Here is a 19,940-nt window from a genome sequence, read left to right on the forward strand (position 1 = left end):
AAAGCAAAAAAATAATAATCATGGTTTTAGTGTTTCTATAGTCTGAAAGCCATAATTTTTTCAGTTTTTGGGCGATTACCTTGGGTAGAGTATGATTTTTGCAGGATGAGATGACAGTTTTATTGGCACTATTTTGGGGTGCGTGTGACTTTTTTATTGCTTGCTATTACACTTTTTGTGATGTAAGGTGACAAAAAAATGGTTTATTTAGCAGTTTTTATTTTAAATTTTTCACGGTGATCATCTGAGGGGTTAGGTCATGTGATATTTTTATAGAGCCGGTCGATATGGACGCGGCGATACCTAATATGTATACTTTTTATTTCATTTATGTAAGTTTTACACAATAACAGCTTTTTTAAAACAAAAAAAAAATGATGTTTTAGTGTCTCCATATTCTGAGCCATAGTTTTTATATTTTTTGGGCGATTGTCTCAGGTAGGGGCTCATTTTTTGCGGGATGAGGAGACGGTTAGATTGGTACTATTTTGGTGGGAAAATGCATTTTTGATCGCTTGCTGTTGTACTTTTTGTGATGTAAGGTGACAAAAAAAGGGTTTATTTAGCACAGTTTTCTATTTTTTACGCTGTTCATCTGAGGGGTTAGGTCATGTGATATGTTTATAGAGCCGGTCGATACGGACGCGGCGATAGCCAATATGTATACCCCTTTAACTTTATTTTCTCATCTTTTTTTTTTTCACTTTATTTTTTGTCCCACTTTTGGACTTGAACTTTTGGGGGTCTAATCCTTTACAATGCATTCCAATACTTCTGTATTGGAATGCATTGGCTGTATGAGTAATACTGATCTCACAGGCTCGTCACCGGAAGGCAGCGCGATGCCGCATGGGGACCCGAGGCACGCCCGATCACCGCCGCAACCGCAGGTAAAAGCCGCAAATCGCAGGTCTGAATTAACCCGCGGTTTTGCGGCGATCACCGCACATTTAGCCAAGGTGCATTTGGCCAAGGTGCCTGCTCAATGAGGTGGGCGGCAGCGATCGGAACACCACATGACGTACCGGTACGTCATGGGTCCTTAAGGACTCAGGAACCATGCCGTACCGGTACGTCTCAAGTCCTTAAGGGGGTTAAAGGCTACGTACACCTTCAGAGGCAATTTTTTTGGGCTAAAAGTCTTTTTTTCAACTGGTTTTTATTAAAAATATTGAGCTGTTCTGTCAGAAAGGGTTAACCGTTTGCCTAGCACCGTTACTTTATCCCAGTTATCTATTGACCCTTATCTCTAAACTAAGAGGTCAAACACTTCTTTAAGCCACATTTTTAATCAGCAAGATAAGAACTGAGCTATAATGAATGTTTAGGAGGTCAGAGCAGAGATGAGAAATCCATCAGCTCCTGGTCTGACAGAAAAACCAAAAAAGGTGCTACTAGAGCATCTCAGCTCTGTACAGAGGAAAAAAAAGAAGTCATTTTTAATAAAGACCAATTAAAAAATATTTTCAGCTCAAAATGAGTACAATGCAAGAATTAGAAAATTGCCCCCAAAAAGGTGCAAATAGCCTTTAATCCTGCACTGTACACGTATGGTTAATGTACAGCACTTGGTTTTTATGTATTTAAATGCCATTTTTAATTCAAACTTTCTAGGTTGATTTTCTATTTTTAGGATTTGGAACTCAATTTAAAAATCGGAATAAATTGTAGCTCTGGCCCCTATACAAAAGGACTGATATTGGACGATAAATCCGGTGCATCCAACTTTATAGGTCACACCCCATTTCTCAGAAACGGCCACTTGCACGATGAGCCGCTAAAACTGCCCAAGGCACACAAGTGTAGTGCTCGGCCTGTGCACAAGCCTGTGAACTCCGGTGCATCATCATTAGTCAATCTTTCAATAATATCATTTTGGAAGGTCTTCAAGGGCGAACACTCCAGGCACAAGAGGTACTATATCTAGTGAAGTGCCAGAAGAGACCGCGCGTGACAGGGATTCAACAAAACAGGAAATCCCTGTGTGACACCACCCAACCAAGCATAACATGAAGTCAGTGAACATACTGAAAAACCTAAAAGTTACCACTTAGGCTTACATAAAAGTTAGGCAGCTTTACAAAATGGAGTTTTAACTTTATTTAAGAATTTATTTCTTTGAACACTTGCAGGCAGACTGTCAAATGGCAAATTGACAAAATGTAAGCTTTGTTCTCTGAACATTTCCACCCAGCCGCACGGAGACCAGGTTTTTTTTTTTTTTTAATGATTATCTTTTTAAAAAAAACTTTGTGTAATTTTCCACACAACCATTATAAGCCAAGATATTCATAGTCTTTGCACAATTACACCCAGCTGCAAACTTGGAGTCTCCCCCAGCAGAGAGAATGTTAGAATAGGAGCAAAATGCACTGACCGGGTCTGAGAAAACCGGCACGTCGAGGAGCAGGGCTACAACCAATATATACTGCAGCTTGCTTTGGCCAAGATACAAAAACAGAAAAGGTTAAAAATCTGCCAAAGTCACATTGCTCCCACACTGTACACATGGGCCAATGAGGGATGAAGTCATGCAACTTAGGATTTCAATGATTTGTAGTATGGTACTTCAAGATCCTGGGTGCGTGATCTATTGGCTTACATGAGGGCTCAAAATTCCTTAAAAAAAAGAAAGAAAAAAAAAAAAAAAGAAATTGCAGTCAATGATTTTCAACATTTTACAACTTCACATCCCACTCCACTTTTCCATTATGGATGTCAGATGTTATCTATCCTGGACAGGAGGGGCCAGTATTAGTGGAAAGAGGATTTTTAGAAGATCGCAAAGTCTGTTTATTCATCAGATCCCGCTGATCGTTTCTGGGCTCTTTTGCGTGGAGAGCGTCTTGGTGAAGCTTTATCTACAAGAAAAGGGAAATTGTTTTTTTTTTACTGTGCAGATGGACAAAGCTTTCTGACCTCACAAGGGTAAAACATGCACATCACCTTGCAGATACATTAAGGGTACAACCACACGGAAATTCTGCAGTGGATTTGCGGCATTTCTACAGGTTAACCATCAAGTGTTAAATCCAGATTTGTCGTGGACTTTCCACAGATTTCACACACTGCATAAGGGCTCATGCACACAAGCGTGTGTGCCCGTATTGCACACATCAGGGCACTGGCCGTATGCACTCCGTCTCACGGGTGTGGACCCATTGACTTCAATGGGTCCACAATCTTCAAGATATGGAGTGGTGCCAGTACTTTGTTGCGGATTTGCCATGTGGAGTCCACGCAGAATATCTGCAATGTGTGAACATACCTAAATTGACATGCTACTGCTTTAAAATCCACAAAGCAGGTCAATTTCTGCTGCAGTTTTTTTTTGCAGCGTGTGGTTGAGACACATGCACATTTGCAGTATATACGCTATGTGTACATATACTCAGTCATATCATGCAGAAAGACATTTTTAGAGGTACTACAAGCTGTGTGCATCCTAAGTGCAAACACATTTCCACACGTCATTGGCCACAGATGTAAAGATCATCGGTATAAAGGAAGATCCATTTTAGTCAGTGGAAAACTGCACCATCAGGCTACATGCACACAAAAGGTTTGGTTCCACATCCGAGCCGCATTTTTTTTGTGGCTTGGGTGCGGACCCGATCAATTTAATGCTCCGTTCTGTAGCCTTGCCAAAAATCGCAGCATGCTCTATATTATGCATTTTTCACGCAACGCAGGCCCCATAGAAGTGAATGGGGTTGCGTGAAAATCACATGCAAGTGCGGATGCGGTGCGATTTTCACGCACTGTTGCTAAGTGACGATCGGGATGAGGACCCGATCTTTATTCTTTTCTCTTATAACATGGTTATAAGGGAAAGAAAATAGCATTCTTACAGAGTGCTAGGTAAATTAGGGATGGAGGGGTCAAAAAAATTAAATAAAAATAAACTTCCCTCATCCACTTGTTTGCGCTGCCCGGCTTCTCCTCTTTCTTCTTTGATGACCTGGGAGGAAAAGGACCTTTGGTGACGTCACTGCGCTCATCACATGGTCCATCACCATGGTGATGGACCATGTGATGAGGAGTGCAGTGACGTCAAAAGGTCCCTTTGCCAGGTCCTGAAGAAAGAGGAGATCCGGTACGCGACCAAGTGGATGGGGCGAGTTTAATTTGTTTATTATTCTTTAACCCCTCAATGGACAATTTAGTAAGCATTCTGTATTAAGAATGCTATTATTTTCCCTTATAACCATGTTAGAAGGGAAAATAATAAAATCTACACAACACCTAACTCAAACTTCTGTGAAGAAGTCCAGGTTCGGGTCTGGGTACCAAACATGCCGATTTTTTCTCACGCACGTGCAAAACGGATTAAAAAGCTTTGCACTCGTAGGGAGAAAAAAAAAAAAAAATTGTGCGTTTTCCCACAACGCACCCGCATTTTACCCCGGACGTCACGCGTTAGGCCTCAGGCACACGTCCGTATACGTTTTGTGATCTTCAAAATACGGATGCAGTCTATGATGTTTTTGTGGACCCATTAACTGCAATAGGTCCATGGTCTGCATTTTACAGACATATTCAATCTTGTAGAATGGCCATATGGATGTGGATGGCACACAGATCATCCTTATGTCAGTTCCAAGAGAGAACAAAATGCAGATACAACATGGACTGTATTCTTATTTTCCAGACTGCAAAACAAATATGGTTGCGTGCATGAGGCCTTAAAAACGTTTTCACTAGCGGCATGGCTTACCATCGTCCAAGAACAATACAGGTGGGCAACGCACAATAGTTCGGAGGGAAATAAATGATTTTTCCCATAAGTTTGTGTTTGGTCTATTTTTTCCTATGCGTATTCCAGACAATGCTCTGCTCAAGGTATCACTGACAAATTGTTACATCTATGGCCAGCTTTACAGCACATTATAACAGCTAAGATCACCAGCAATGCAGAAACATAACTGTGGTTCACTCAGACATTTAAGAAGTCTCACCTCGTCTACTTTGCACTGAAGTCGCAAGGAGGCAAAAGAAAAAACAAAAACAAAAAAAAAAAAAACAGCAAGAAGTATTAGAGAAGAGAACAGGGCAATAAGGACAGATACTGCAGTGAAAAACAGAAACCAGTAACGATCCTACTAGCACTGCCGGCTTATGACATGCAATGACACTGGTATCTCATACAGCACAAGCTCACGTCTCAGCAGAAAAGCCGTAAGTGCTACTAGCACAGCAAGTGAAGAACATTCAATGGACATAGAATACATACTGATTTGGCTCAAAGTCTCAGCGGGAATCCAGCTCATGTCAACATCGTTTTGGTTGGATGTGCCCATCTCCACTTTTTGGGCAGGTCGCTTTCTCTGCAGATGTGAAAGCACAAGCATTTACATACGGTCATACGACATACATAGAGCGATTCCACAGACATCCATTATATAGTCTATGTTGGTCGTGTACAACGCGGAATGCGTTCATTTACTTTTCTTCCCTTCTGGACAAAGCATTTACAAAGATTCCGGGATTTCACAAATGAAGTAAACTGAGCAGGGTATATTAAAAGGGGTTTCCAGGATTTTTATTTTTACAGCTGACCTATCCTCAGGACAACCAGGACCCCCGCCGATCAGCCATTTTGAGAAGACATTGGCACTCCTGTGTAGGGAATCGACCGATATTGATTTTTTTTAGGGCAGATACCGATAATCTGAACTTTCAGGCCGATAATTTATACCAATATTCTGTGAATTTTCAATTTTGGAAAAAAAAAAAAAATTCCTACACAAATCTGCTGAAAACGAATGTTTATTGTTAACATGTAGTTGTTTTTTGTAAATCTTTCTTTTTCATTTATAATTAATATTTTGGTGTGTTTTTTTTATTTTTAAACTATTAGCCCCCTTAGGGACTAGAACCCTTGTCCCATTCACCCTGATAGAGCTCTATCAGGGTGAATAGGACCTCACACTCTCCCTGCTGCCCTGTGCATAGTGTACACAGCAGCAAGGGAGCCGACTATGGCAGCCAGGGCTTCAATAGCGTCCTGGCTGCCATGGTAACCGATCGGAGCCCCAAGATTACACTGCTGGGGCTCCGATGGGAACTGCCACTGAGGAGGAGGGGGAGAGGGGACCCTGTGGCCACTGCGCCACCAATGAAGATAACTCATTAATTCATATACAGGAGGTGGGTGCTGGCTGCAGAATCAAATAGCTGGCTCCCGACCTCTATGAGCGGTAGCTGCGATCCATGGCACCTGAGGGGTTAACTACCGCAGATATCCATTTTTTTATTTTGCGGATCCATTGTAACAATGCCTAAAACGGACAAGAATAGGACATGTTCTAATTTTTTTTGCGGGGCTACTGGAAAAGACATACTGATGCGGACAGCACACTGTGTGCTGTCCACATTTTATGCGGACCCATTGAAATGAATAGGTCCGCATCCTAAAAAAACTGAACGGACACAAACAATGTTCATGCGCATGTAGCCTAAAACTGCTGGCAAACTCCTTTAACTCTTCACTGGCCAGATTATTTTGGCCCTAAATGGCCAGCCTTTTTTTTTTTAGCAATTTGTGCATTTAGTTGTTTAACAGCCCAAACTTTTCTTTTGGCTGCCAAAATTATCAACGTTTCTCACATTTTATTTGCCATTTAATCTATAGTTCATTATATTAGCATTGATTTAAAAAAAAAAAATGTAAGTACAGTCATTCGCACATTTATATATCATACCGTGCAGGATGTTTTTATCTTAGTTTTTTCTGTGATTTTTTTGTCTATGTAGTATTTGCTTGAGGGAGTGGCACCTTCAAGTGTGAATGCGCACCTATTTTATCTTGGGTGTAGCATTCCGCTGCACTTTTGCCCTTCCTTTTGCGGAACGTAAGTGCGGACCCGGAAGTGCAGATCCGCAATTCCAGATCCGAGCGGGACAAAGTCTGTCCCCATAGAAATGAATGGGTCCGCAATTACGTTCCGCAAAATGCGGAAGAGAATTGCGGACGTGTGAATGGAGCCTAAGGGTCCCTTATCACCGCCAGTTAGCCACTTGTTAGGTAGTTAGCGCCCCACCGCACCGCAGTCCCTGATTAGTCGCTGATTAGCGTCATGGCTGTCGCTAATCAGCACTAGTACTATATAGTATCTGTAAGTGATCAAGACTGATCGCAATCAGATCTATACATCAGTACATTAGGGTCACCTTAGGCTCTACAAAAAACGCAGTGTTCGCCCGATCAGGCCTGATCTTGTGCGCACACTTGCGTTCAGCCCGCCCCACCGCAGTGACAAATGTTTTTTTTCTGATCACTGCAAAAACACCGTAAAATCACTGCGGCGCTATAAAGATCACTTTTGAGCTTTTTGGATCTTTATTAGCGATCGCAGCTTTTTTTTTTTGCACATTTTTTGGCAGAGATTTTTTCATCCACATTGATCGATGCGAATGAAGAAATCTGTGCCGTTCATTTTTTCTTTCAGCCCAGAGGCTGAACGAAAAAAATATATATATCATTACCCGTATGCTCAATATAAGGCCTCATGCACACGACAGTGCCGTTTTTTGCGGTCCGCAAACCGCGGATGCGCAAAAAACGGAAGGCGCCCGTGTTGACTTCCGCAATTTGCGGAACGGAAGCCGGCAATATAAATGCCTAATCTTGTCAGCAAAGCACGGACAAGAATAGGACATGTTATATTTTTTTAGCGGGGCCGCGGAACGGAGCCTCGGATGCGGAGAGCACACGGAGTGTGGCGGCTCGGATGCGGACCCAAACAACGGTCGTGTGCATGAGGCCTAAGGAGAATAGCAGAAACTCCTAATGCTGGCCATACATGTAATGATTGCGGAGACCCTCAAATGCCAGGGCAGTACAAACACCCCACAAATGACCCCATTTTGGAAAGAAGACACCCCAAGGTATTTGCTGAGGGGCATATTGAGTCCATGAAAGATTGAACTTTTTGTCACAAGTTAGCGGAAAGGAAGACTTTGTGAGAAAAAAATAAATAAATTTCCACTAACTTGTGCCAAAAAAAAAATATAATCTTCTATGAACTCGCCATGCCCCTCACGGAATACCTTGGGATGTCTTTCCAAAATGGGGTCACTTGTGGGGTATTTATACTGCCCTGGTATTTTAGGGGCCCTGTGAAATCCTAAAAGTACTCATTGGAATTTGGGCCCCTTTGCGCACCTAGGCTGCAAAAGTGTCACACATGTGGTATCGCCGTACTCAGGAGAAGTAGAGCAATGTGTGTTGGGGTGTATTTTTACATATACCCATACCGTGTGTGAGAAATCTCTGTAAATGACAACTTAAAAAAAAAAAAAATTATACAAAGTTGTCAATTTACAGAGGTATACCGATGCTGGGTGAGAGAAATATGTAAAAATACACCCCAAAACACATTGCCCTACTTCTCCTGAGTACGGCGATACCACATGTGTGACACTTTTTTGCAGCCTAGGTGCGTAAAGGGGCCAAAAGTCCAACTAGTACCTTTAGGCTTTACAGGGTTGCTCACAATTTAGCCCCGCCCAAAATGCCAGAACAGTAAACACACCCCACAAATGACCCCATTTCGGAAAGTAGACACCCCAAGGTATTCACTGAGGGGCATAGTGAGTCCGTGGGAGATTTTTTATTTCTTTTGCCAGAAGTTTATTTTGGAAACTTTATTTTTTCTCTATTTTTTAAGTGACATTTTCCGCTAACTTGTGAAAAAAAAATTAAATCATACATGAACTCACCATGCCCCTCCGCGAATACTTTGGGGTATCTTCTTTGTAAAATAGGGTCATTTGGGGGGTATTTATAATATCCTGCCATTCTAGCACCTCAAGAAACATGACAGGTGCTCAGAAAGTCAGAGCTGCTTCAATTCAATTCACTTCACATTTCTGTACCATAGTTTGTAAACGCTATAACTTTTGCGCAAACCAATAAATATACACTTATTGGATTTTTTTTTATCAAAGACATGTAGCACAATAAATTCTAAAACAAACTTGTATAGAAATGTAATTATATTTGAACAATTTAACCAGAGAAAGTTAAAAATACACTTTTTTTGAAAAATGCGGCATATTTTGATTAATATCGGAAAAATGAAAAATCTTAGCAGCAATCAAATACCACCAAAAGAAAGCTGTATTTGTGAGAAGAAAAGGAGGTAAAATTCATTTGGGTGGTAAGTTGCATGACCGAGCAATAAACCGTGAAAGTAGTGTAGGTCAGAAGTGTAAAAAGTGGTCTGGTCATTAAGGGTGTTTAAGCACTGGGGGCTGAGGTGGTTAAAGAGGACCTTTCACCGATCCTGACATTGTGAACTAAGTATCGTGACCTATACAGCGGCGTCCAGGGATCTAACTGCACTTATTATCCCTGTTGCCGCTCCGTTCTCCCGTTATGTCCTCCGGTATGTTCGGGGACTTGGTTATAGTAGGAGGAGACTGCCCTTGTTCTGCAGGCGTCTCCTTCTCCTAGGCTGTAGCGCTGGCCAATCGCAGAGCTCACAGCCTGGGAGTTTTTTTTCTCCCAGGCTGTGAGCTCTGCGCTGAAGCCTAGGACAGGGATGATCAACTTGCGGCCCTCCAGCTGTTGTAAAACTACAACTCCCACCATGCCCTTCTGTAGGCTGTCTGGAAATTATGGGAGTTGTAGTTTTCCAACAGCTGGAGGGCCGCAGGTTGAGCATGCCTGGCCTAGGAGAAGGAGACACCCGCAGAACAAGGGCAGACACCGCTAAAAATAACCAAGTCCCCGAACATACCGGAGGACATAACGGGAGAACGGAGCGGCGCCCAGGGATAATAGTAAGTGCTGTGAGATCCCTGGGCGCCGCTGTATATGTCATGATACTTAGTTCACAATGTCAGGATCGGTGAAAGGTCCTCTTGAAAGGAGTTCTACAGTTATTTTAAACTGATTATCTATCCTCTGGATAGATTATCAGCAACTGATAGGCAGGGGTCTGACACTCAGGAGCCCCACCGATCAGCTGTTTGAGAAGACAGCGGGGCTGGCAGTAGCGCCGCGGCCTTCTTGCTGTTTACCGCAGGCCCAGTGACGTCACGACTAGCATCACTGATCTGGGCGCGGCTAAGCTCTGTTCACTTGAATGGAGCTTAGCCGTGCCCAGGAGGCCATTGATAATAGTGGTGACGTCACTGGGCGTCTTAGATCATCAGTTTAAAATAACTGCAGAACCCTTTAAAGCAGGCATCCTCAAACTGCGGCCCTCCAGCTGTTGCAAAACTACAACTCCCAGCATGCCCGAACAGCCTACAGGTATCAGCCTACAGCAGGGCATTGTGGGAGTTGTAGTTTTGCAACAGCTGGAGGGCCGCAGTTTGAGGATGCCTGCTTTAAAGACTATGGACACCTTGTTTTATAATTATTTCATTCAGCTTATCTTGAGCTATAAATCAAGTTTCCAATTGGTCTTCATTAAAAATATTTCAACAGTTTTTCTTCAACAGCTTGCAAGTTTCACTGACTGCAGACTGTGCATTCTGCCAACTCAATCAGTAACCCTTATCAGTACTTTCCTAACAGCTCATAAACACTCATTTATACCAATTGCTGATGGAGAGATTTTCCAGTTTCATGTTTTAATCCCTGCCTTCATGGAGCCATTTATTCTTCCATTCACATAGCCATATGAGGACTTGTATATATTAATAGTATGCGCAGTGATGCCCATGATGTTAACATACACTCACCTAAAGAATTATTAGGAACACCTGTTCCATTTCTCATTAATGCAATTATCTAGTCAACCAATCACATGGCAGTTGCTTCAATGCATTTAGGGGGGTGCTCCTGGTCAAGACAATCTCCTGAACTCCAAACTGAATGTCATAATGGGAAAGAAAGGTGATTTAAAGAGGACCTTTCACTTCTATAAACTATGTGAACCGAGTATGCTGCCATATAGAGCGGCGCCTGGGGATCTCACTGCACTTACTATTATCCCCGGGCGCCGCTCCGTTCTCCCGTTATAGGCTCCGGTGCCTTTGCTCCTTAAGTTATAGTAGGCGGGTCTTCCCTTGTCCTGTGGGCGTCTCCTTCTCCTAGGCTGCAGCGCTGGCCAATCGCAGCGCACAGCTCACAGCCTGGGTGAAAAAAACCTCCCAGGCTGTGAGCTGTGCGCTGCGATTGGCCAGCGCTGCAGCCTAGGAGAAGGAGACGCCCACAGGACAAGGGAAGACACCGCCTACTATAACTTAAAGAACAAAGGTACCGGAGCCTATAACGGGAGAACGGATCGGCGCCCGGGGATAATAGTAAGTGCAGTGAGATCCCCGGGCGCCGCTCTATATGGCAGCATACTCAGTTCACATAGTTTATACAAGTGAAAGGTCCTCTTTAAGCAATTTTGAGCGTGGCATGGTTGTTGGTGCCAGACGGGCCGGTCTGAGTATTTCACAATCTGCTCAGTTACTGGGATTTTCACGCACAACCATTTCTAGGGTTTACAAAGAATGGTGTGAAAAGGGAAAAACATCCAGTATGCGGCAGTCCTGTGGGCAAAAATACCTTGTGGATGCTAGAGGTCAGAGGAGAATGGGCCGACTGATTCAAGCTGATAGAAGAGCAACGTTGACTTAAATAACCACTTGTTATAAAAGAGGTATGCAGCAAAGCATTTGTGAAGCCACAACACGCACAACCTTGAGGCGGATGGGCTACAACAGCAGAAGACCCCACCGGGTACCACTCATCTCCACTACAGATAGGAAAAAGAGGCTACAATTTACACGAGCTCACCAAAATTGGACTGTTGAAGACTGGAAAAATGTTGCCTGGTCTGAGTCTCGATTTCTGTTGAGACATTCAAATGGTAGAGTTCAAATTTGGCGTAAACAGAATGAGAACATGTATCCATCCTCTGATGGCTACTTCCAGCAGGATAATGCACCATGTCACAAAGCTCGAATCATTTCAAATTGGTTTCTTGAACATGACAATGAGTTCACTGTACTAAAATGGCCCCACAGTCACCAGATCTCAACCCAATAGAGCATCTTTGGGATGTGGTGGAACGGGAGCTTCGTGCCCTGGATGTGCATCCCTCAAATCTCCATCAACTGCAAGATGCTATCCTATCAATATGGGCCAACATTTCTAAAGAATGCTATCAGCACCTTGTTGAATCAATGCCACGTAGAATTAAGGCAGTTCTGAAGGCAAAAGGGGGTCCAACACCGTATTAGTATGGTGTTCCTAATAATTTAGGTGAGTATATATTTTTTTTTTACAGTTTATTTTTATTTCAGGGAAAGGATTTGAATTTTCAAAAATGTACTTACATTTTTTACACTTTTGAATAGTTATCATAGGGAACTTGAATAAGCAATCATATTGCTCGTCTCATAGATCCCAATACATTAGCACTGGGGTCTGAGACTTACACTATATTCCTGCCGTAGGAACCCATGTGTAGTAGCCTCGTATCAATCAGGAGTACAGAGACTGCCGCACACACAATCTGGCTCCATTGATCTTTGCTAGGGGGAGCTGGTACACACCCAGAAGTGCGCGCTTACGGGTTTTTGCACTCAGATGCAGTGGCCACATTTGACCACGGCATCTGAGGGGGTTTATAAGTCTGCGATTGGCACTAGCCTCGGGTGTTTGCTGTTTGAGACAGCAGGCACTAGGTTGCTATGGCATCAGCTACGGCCATCTTTAAAGACCCAACACACGACCAGGAAAGGGTTAGGGCAGGTTCACGTCGGTGTTATTGAATTCCGTTATAACAGAATTCTAGGACGGAATGCAAAACAGAAGCCTTCAAGAGGCATTACGTTTTGCTCTGTCCTAATACATGTCTATGTGAGCAATGGTTCTGCTTGTTTCCGTTATACATGACAGAAAAAAAAAAAAAATAACGTATAAGTAACCTGTGTGAGGGTCCTGGGCATTATAGGGGTTGGATAACCCCTTTAAACCCTGGTGCCAAATGACAGTTTTAAGTACAACCGTGAACAAATAACTATAGGATTACAGGTAGAGCTTTCTGTTAAAATCTGCAAAATCTCAGTTTACCTTTCTGGACTCCATTAGCTGATGAAGACCAACAACTGCGAGCAGTCCAAGACCACAAAGGAATAAGTACATGAAGATTCTGCCAAGATAGAAGGTATATCAGGAGTTAACAGTAGAAACAATCACACAACATTTGTAGTAAGTAATGCATATATTGGGGAAAGGGTTTAGTTATTGAATCAGCAATGGACTGGAGAAAATGGCTGTAATTACTGACGAGAAGTGCCATTCCTATTCTTATAGTGTGCTACCACGTTGAAGGGTTAGGCCATCACTTTTTTTCATCCATGGGTGTCCAACCTTTGAAAGGGCTGCAGCGCTGGACTCCCTCTCCAAGCTTCCCCCTGCACAGCAGCGCTCCCAGCATCCGGACCCTTTTACTGGATACCCAAAAGCATGTTTCTTTAAAGCAGGTTTTTTTTGAGACTTACAATATGATGGCCTATTCTCAGGATAGGTAATCAATATGAAATCAGTGCAGGTCTGATACCTAGCATACACACCAATCAGCTGTTTTGCGCAGCCGCCGTCTCCAGGAACTGCACAGCGGAAGGAACCGGAGTTACAAGGTTAGGCTACTTTCACACTCGCGTTTGGTGCGGATCCATCATGGATCTTGCACGACGCATCCGTTCAGACAATACAAACGCATGGATCCGTTGAACACCATTGAAAGTCAATGGGAGGCGGATCCGTTTTCTATTGCACCATATTGTGTCAGTGAAAACTGAGCCGTCCCCATTGACTTACATTGTGTGGCAGGACGGATACGTTTGGCTCTGTTTCGTCAGACAGACACCAAAACTATGCAAGCGTTTGTGTCCGCCTCCAAAGCGGAATGGAGGCGAAACGGAGCCAAACTGATGCATTCTGAGCGGATCCTTTTCCATTCAGAATGCATTAAAGGCAAAACTGATCCGTTTTGGACCGCTTGTGAGAGCCCTGAACGGATCTCACAAACAAAAACCAAACCGCCAGTGTGAAAGTAGCCTTACACGTCAGGTTACTGCAGCTCAGATCCCATTCAGATCCCGAAGCAGCTGATCAGTGGGGCTGTCCTCACCGATCTGATATTGATGACCTATGCAGAGGACAGGCCGTCAATATCCAAATCCCAGACTACCCCAATCTCATCAAGGAAATCCCTTACAAACATGAGTAAACAGATCTTCACTGTAATGATCAAATGCACCATTAACCAGCTGATTCTCCAAAAGTGGTCTCCAATGGAAAAAAGGGATCCAGCTTCTTATGGAATAAAAAAGGTTCTTTATTGGCTCATCATATAAAATCCACCAAAGTCACAGGAAAATAACATCAAAGTGACGCGTTTCGGGCTACAGAATCCAGGCCTTCATCAAGACAAGTCTTGATGAAGGGCTGGATTCTGTAGCCCGAAACACGTCACTTTGATGTTCTTTTCCTGTGACTTTGGTGGATTTTATATGATGAGCCAATAAAGAACCTTTTTTATTCCATAAGAAGCTGGATCCCTTTTTTCCATTGGATGCCTTATAAGGCCCAGTTCTGGCCTTTTTTCCGTGCTTCATGGATTGAAGGTAGAGGTGAGAGCTGCAGCCACTTAAAACTATTGTCCAAAAGTGGTCTGTATTTAACCCATGGTCTCAGAGCCATTTGCATGATTTACATAATATATAAGACACAGTGAAAGAGGAAATTCCTTTCATTTGTATGAAATTTGTGAAAAATCCTTTGAATGGCAAAATTAGTGGTGGTCCATCAGCTGGGGCTCCAGCAGCCAAGTTGTGGTGCGACTGGACCATCCAGCACAAATAAGTAATATCCCTGTTCATTACTAGCGGAGTTGTTATCCACTTACGTCTCTCCATCTAGACCATCTTCCTTTTCAATTATAGTCACGGTCTGATTGAACACGGCATCCTGGAAAGCATTTCCCTAGAAAGGTGTAAAAAACAACAACTCAGAAATCAGCTTAAAAATAAAATAAAAAAATAAATAAAAAATCTGTTAAATATCTGCGGAGACATCACTAAGACATGTAATCACAGGAGCCTGTGGCTTGTAAACTGCAACCCCCAATTGAGGCATCGCTCTGAGACTCTCCTTCTCTTCAGATCATTCAGCTTGTCATTGGATTAGCCCCCGTTCATTGTAATGGATCCGCTATAGTGTAGCAGCCCCCCCCCATCTTATCACCGCACCCCAGTTCAGGGTCCTCTGTTGTCCATGAATTCCAGCTATAAAGAGTGGATGCTGGCACCCCATGCATGTTTAGATAGACATGTACATCATGCATTCAGGGCAGCAGCTACGTGAGTAAATCACGTGACTGCCTACATTATCATGATTTGGGGGGCAGTGGTGAGATATCAGTTTCCTACGGTAATACCCACAAGTTTATAATGTTGGAAGGGGTTGCATGCTTTTTACTATTGATTACCAATCCTCATCAATTTCAGATCGGCATTGAAATGACTTCCGAAACCCCCGCCTATCTGCTGTTTGAAGAGAAGGCAACGCTTGTACAAGCGCTGCCTTCTCTGTTCTGTTTACCTGCTCGCCGCAGCAATTGCAGTGGTGAGCAGGTGTAATTACAAGTATGGCGTCCCCATTCACTTCTATGGGACGGCTCTGTAGTAGTCACTTGAACAGACGGATCCGTCCCATTGAAGTGAATTTGAATTTGATTTGCGACACTTTAGAAAGGGTTTTCAGCACTTTTTTAAAAATGTCAAGCCCAGCCTACTGTACCAGTCGAAAAAAAAAACAATACTCCTTCCAGACCGATGGGGTCATATGCACTGCTGCAGCCAATGACTGGCCTCAGCGGTGACATCTTCCCAAGTAGAACATCACTGCTGGATCTTGTGCCACTGTGGGGACACATCACTGCTGAGGCCAGTCATTGTCTGCAGCGGCACACATGACCCTGTCTGTCCGGATGGACCCTGAAGACCGCAGAAGGGGGCCTGAATGAAGCGGCAGGGAGCAGGCAAGTATGGTTTTGTTAAAAGGTGGGATGGGGTTATATGGTTAAATGAGGTAACGGAAGCTTCTACCTGGCAGAAAAAAGGTCTCGATACTATTTGTGCTAAGAGACCCCCGACAACAGGACATTGCCTTAGTCGCCATATTTCCTAGCAGCCTCTCAACACTTTACAAACAGAATAATGAAATCTTACACTCGCATCCTTATAATTCAAATTGATGACCAGCCCAAAAGGACGTCCACCCATCGGTTCAGCAGGGATAAAAGAGTATTCAAAGGTGGCCTGCCTCTGAGGAGGAATGACTGTGTTCAAAGGAAGAGCCGTGAAGTTCTGGATATAGAACTGGTAATCTTGTGGGTATCTGAAGGAGGCGTCCAGCGAATCCACAACGAAGTCTTCAGTACCCTTGTTTGTGAAGCCAACAAGGAACTTCACAATATCATTAGCTGGGAAATCTAAAGAGGTGGAAGATAGAAAGAACATCTAAGGAGTAAGGCGAGGCCGTATCTCATGCATTTTACACATCATTCACTAAGGAAGCTTTAGTCGTACTACTCTATATAATTCCAACCTCAGAGTGATCAGCTTTCAGGAATCCGGTCACATCATTTTGGATGGGAGGCTTACCTGATCATCTCCTGGTGACACTGCACCAACAAGCCATGCACCGGTCCCCCCCCCCCCCTCCCGTAGTACATAGCAGATTTATTACAAGGGAGCAGACATCTTTAATGAATAGGTTTGTAGATGAAGAGCAACTAGAGGTTGACTAGTACAAAAATGTAGGAAAACTTTAAAACTGAGTGAGTGCAAATAATATTTTAAAGGGGTTATCTGATTTCTGAAACATCCCCCCCCCCCCCCCAATGTGCCGGGCCCCTCACAGGTAATATACTTGCCCCAATCATGGTCCACTCTGATGCCATTACCTGTGAAGGGCCCGGCACATGGGGGAGGAAGAGATGTTTCAGAAATCGGATAAGCCCTTTAAGGAGACATTCCTATGTACTATGGTTTTTCGGATGACTGGCACAGACTTATTTCTGCTCTCTGCTATTTGAGGAAGCTGCGGCACTGACCTGAGCACCACGGCCTCCTCACAGCTTACCAAGCGGCTGTACGTTGTACAGCGGCTGTGCTTGGTACCGGAGCTCAGCACCATTCACTTCAATGGGTGTGAGCTGAACCTAAGCCAGATACTGATGTATGGCGAGGTCATTGGCCTAGGAAGACACCTAAACGCTCATGGAGCGCTGTGGCCTCCTCACATAGCTAATAGTCAGGGGTCTCGGGAGTCAGACCCCCAAACATTTGATATTGAGGACAGGCCGTCAATATGAAATTCATGGATAACCCCTTTACTGAAACAGGAGTAGCAATTGGACAAACTACAGATGACAAAATGAACTACCTTCGCCTTTGACAAACAAGATGGTGGTATCAGCATTGGGAGAGGCTTTTGGTTCACCAGAACTTAAATCTTCTTCTTCCTCCTTGTCTTCTGCCTGTGAAAACATTTTTTTTTATTACTTTACAGCATTTATGACCTTAAACTTCGGGCTTCCAGAAAATAGTTTACAAAAAAAAAAAAAAAAAAAAAAAAAAAAAACAAGATCCAAGAGGCCAGCAAGCCTAGCTATGTGCTGCTGACACTTGGCATCTGCTGAGGTCCATTGAAGTTTTTATCATAATTTTCCGGACTAAGTCTGTGTGAGGGCACGGCTAATCTCACCCCAAAATCACTTGATCACAATGATGCTGTGAGTTACTGCCCAGTACACCAAGGCCACTAGAAAGCAGTGAGTTTGGGCCAGACGAGCAGTCTGGGAAATGTGGCCATCATGAGGACTAAACATGCTCATGTGAGGAACTGGCCTCTGTACATACGAGAGACCATGATGTAATTAATAGCCATCACGGGGACATTACAGCAGGCCGTACACTTGACTTGATTGTCAGCCAGACATGGGTTCAAATCCATGCCTTGCTCCTCGACAGGAGATGTTGAGGAGTAGTCTGGATGTCGTCTATCTTTGTGATGGTCATTAGATCGGTTAGGTATAAAGGCGTGGGGTGGAAGCTAATGTCTACCATTACTTTTAGGAGTGAGGGAAGAAACTGGCCAGACCACAGTCCAGGCCAACATTGCTGCAAGGTAACAGCTGCCGCCATGCCTCCTCTACTCGCACACTTACCAAGTCTGTCGATTCATCTTCTTCCACCTCAGCCTCATCATCATCGTCTTCTACTACCGAGTCTTCAATTGCTTCTTCATCTTCTGTTGCATCTTGGGCAGCAACTAATGGACCTAGTAGAAAAGATCCAGAGAAAGTGTTTGAGCTTCTGACAATCCAAAAGGTCATTCATGATATTTTATATAAAGTTCTACAACTAGAATGGAAAAGGGCCAAAACACAGAGGTGCCCAGCGTATCAAGTGTGGAGACATCACCTGCTCAGTACTGTTTGAAGGACATTCAAGAACGTCCAAAATAAACTCAACAGCTTTGCCAAGAGAAGACATGCAAGTTGAGCAAAATGATCTGAAGGTGCACGGCAGCTCCTCCAAGCCAGGAGGATACGTGGAAACTAATCTCATCCACAGACGTCTCGAAGAAAGACTTGTGAGGACTAGGCCACATAATGTAGTCCGCTATATCTGCTCACCGTCCCATGTGGAGGGGTATCTACTGTAGAGAAGCAGGTGAGGTGAGGGCTTCTCCTAAATGGTGAAGTGATACATTATAAAGGGGCCCCTTACCAGGTTTACAGGGTACTCTTTTACATTAGAGTATTACACTCACAGCCCATTGACTTCTATGGTCTCCACATAATGATTCATTACGCTTCTGACGGCCACTGAACCAGCTACAAGATTGGTGTCCGGTGGTATCCCACTCACAGTCCACTGATTTCTATGGTCTTCATATAACAATTTTGCTTCTGACAGCAGGAAAATACTAGGGGGTCCCTCTCTTATCCAGTTACAAGATCAACATCTGGTGCTGTCCCGCTCACAGTCCATTGAATTCTATGGTCTCCACATAATGATTCATTTTGCTTCTGACAGCAGGTAAAATACTGGGGGGTCTCCTCCTTTCCAGCTACAAGATCTACGTCTGGTGGGATTACACTCTCAGCCCACTGATTTCTATGGTCTCCACATAATGATTCATTTTGCTTCTGAAAGCAGGTAAAATACCAGGGTCCCCCTCGTACCCAGCTACAAGATTATGGTGACATTACACTGACTGCCCGTTGATTTCTATGGTCACCATGCAACCAGTCATTTTGGTAAAACACCGGGGGTCTCCTCTTATCCATACACAAGATGGACATCTGGTGGGATTACACTGACCACCCATTGATTTAAGTGTAAACTATGTCAGATACTTGCCAGACAGTAATGGGATCACAGCAGGGCCCCCCACAACGTGACCTGGCCACCCCTTAAAAATCTAAATGCCTAGTGGAGTTAGGGGGGCTGTACCCCCATTACCGGCGATGTACCCCACAGTACAGAGTAGGGGGAGGAGCCGGGGAATGAATGAGTGGGGGGCGCAGAGTGACACGTCAGCCATAGGCCTGCCACACACAGGACCCTCTGCAGACACACACACATACAGCCAACACCAGGGCTTCCAACCATAGCAAGGTCTGCGCCATTTCCACCACTCACGAGTCCGGAAACAGCGCACCGAGCACGCACATACCTCTGCTCAGCAGTGTGACCGGGAAGGCCAGCAGCAGTACAAGCAGCAGCCCGCGCAGAGGGGTCATGTCGGAGTCCGGTGTGTGTCGTAGCCGTAAAGTCCAGGGAGGAGGAAGAGGTGGTGGCCGCCTCTTACACTACTATCAGGCCGCTTCACTCAATGGCGACGTGATACGTATCCTCCAGAAATGGGAGGGCGGGGGCGTGACCGGGCTTATGGGCGGGGTTAG

At 44.1% G+C, this 19,940-nt stretch overlaps 1 protein-coding gene across 2 annotated transcripts; it reads right to left on the reverse strand.

Moving 5' to 3' along the window:
- Nucleotides 1-2,081: 2,081 nt before the first annotated feature.
- SSR1 (signal sequence receptor subunit 1) lies at nt 2,082-19,906 on the reverse strand. Of its 2 annotated transcripts, XM_040432098.1 has the most exons (9): nt 19,712-19,906; nt 18,195-18,307; nt 17,411-17,504; nt 16,192-16,454; nt 14,868-14,944; nt 13,028-13,106; nt 5,234-5,327; nt 4,959-4,973; nt 2,082-2,861 (listed from the first exon to the last, which is right to left on the reverse strand). In XM_040432098.1, exons 1-9 carry the CDS (start codon nt 19,776-19,778, stop codon nt 2,794-2,796), a joined length of 870 nt encoding a protein of 289 aa, XP_040288032.1. In that variant the 5' UTR covers nt 19,779-19,906; the 3' UTR covers nt 2,082-2,793. The 2 variants fall into 2 exon arrangements, with proteins under 2 accessions (XP_040288032.1, XP_040288033.1); XM_040432099.1 differs by lacking the exon at nt 4,959-4,973 and having other exon boundaries at nt 19,712-19,905.
- Between the last annotated feature and the right edge of the window lie 34 nt (nt 19,907-19,940).

The sequence above is a fragment of the Bufo bufo genome, chromosome 5 (assembly GCF_905171765.1).
Source record: "Bufo bufo chromosome 5, aBufBuf1.1, whole genome shotgun sequence".
NCBI classification, from domain to species: domain Eukaryota; kingdom Metazoa; phylum Chordata; class Amphibia; order Anura; family Bufonidae; genus Bufo; species Bufo bufo.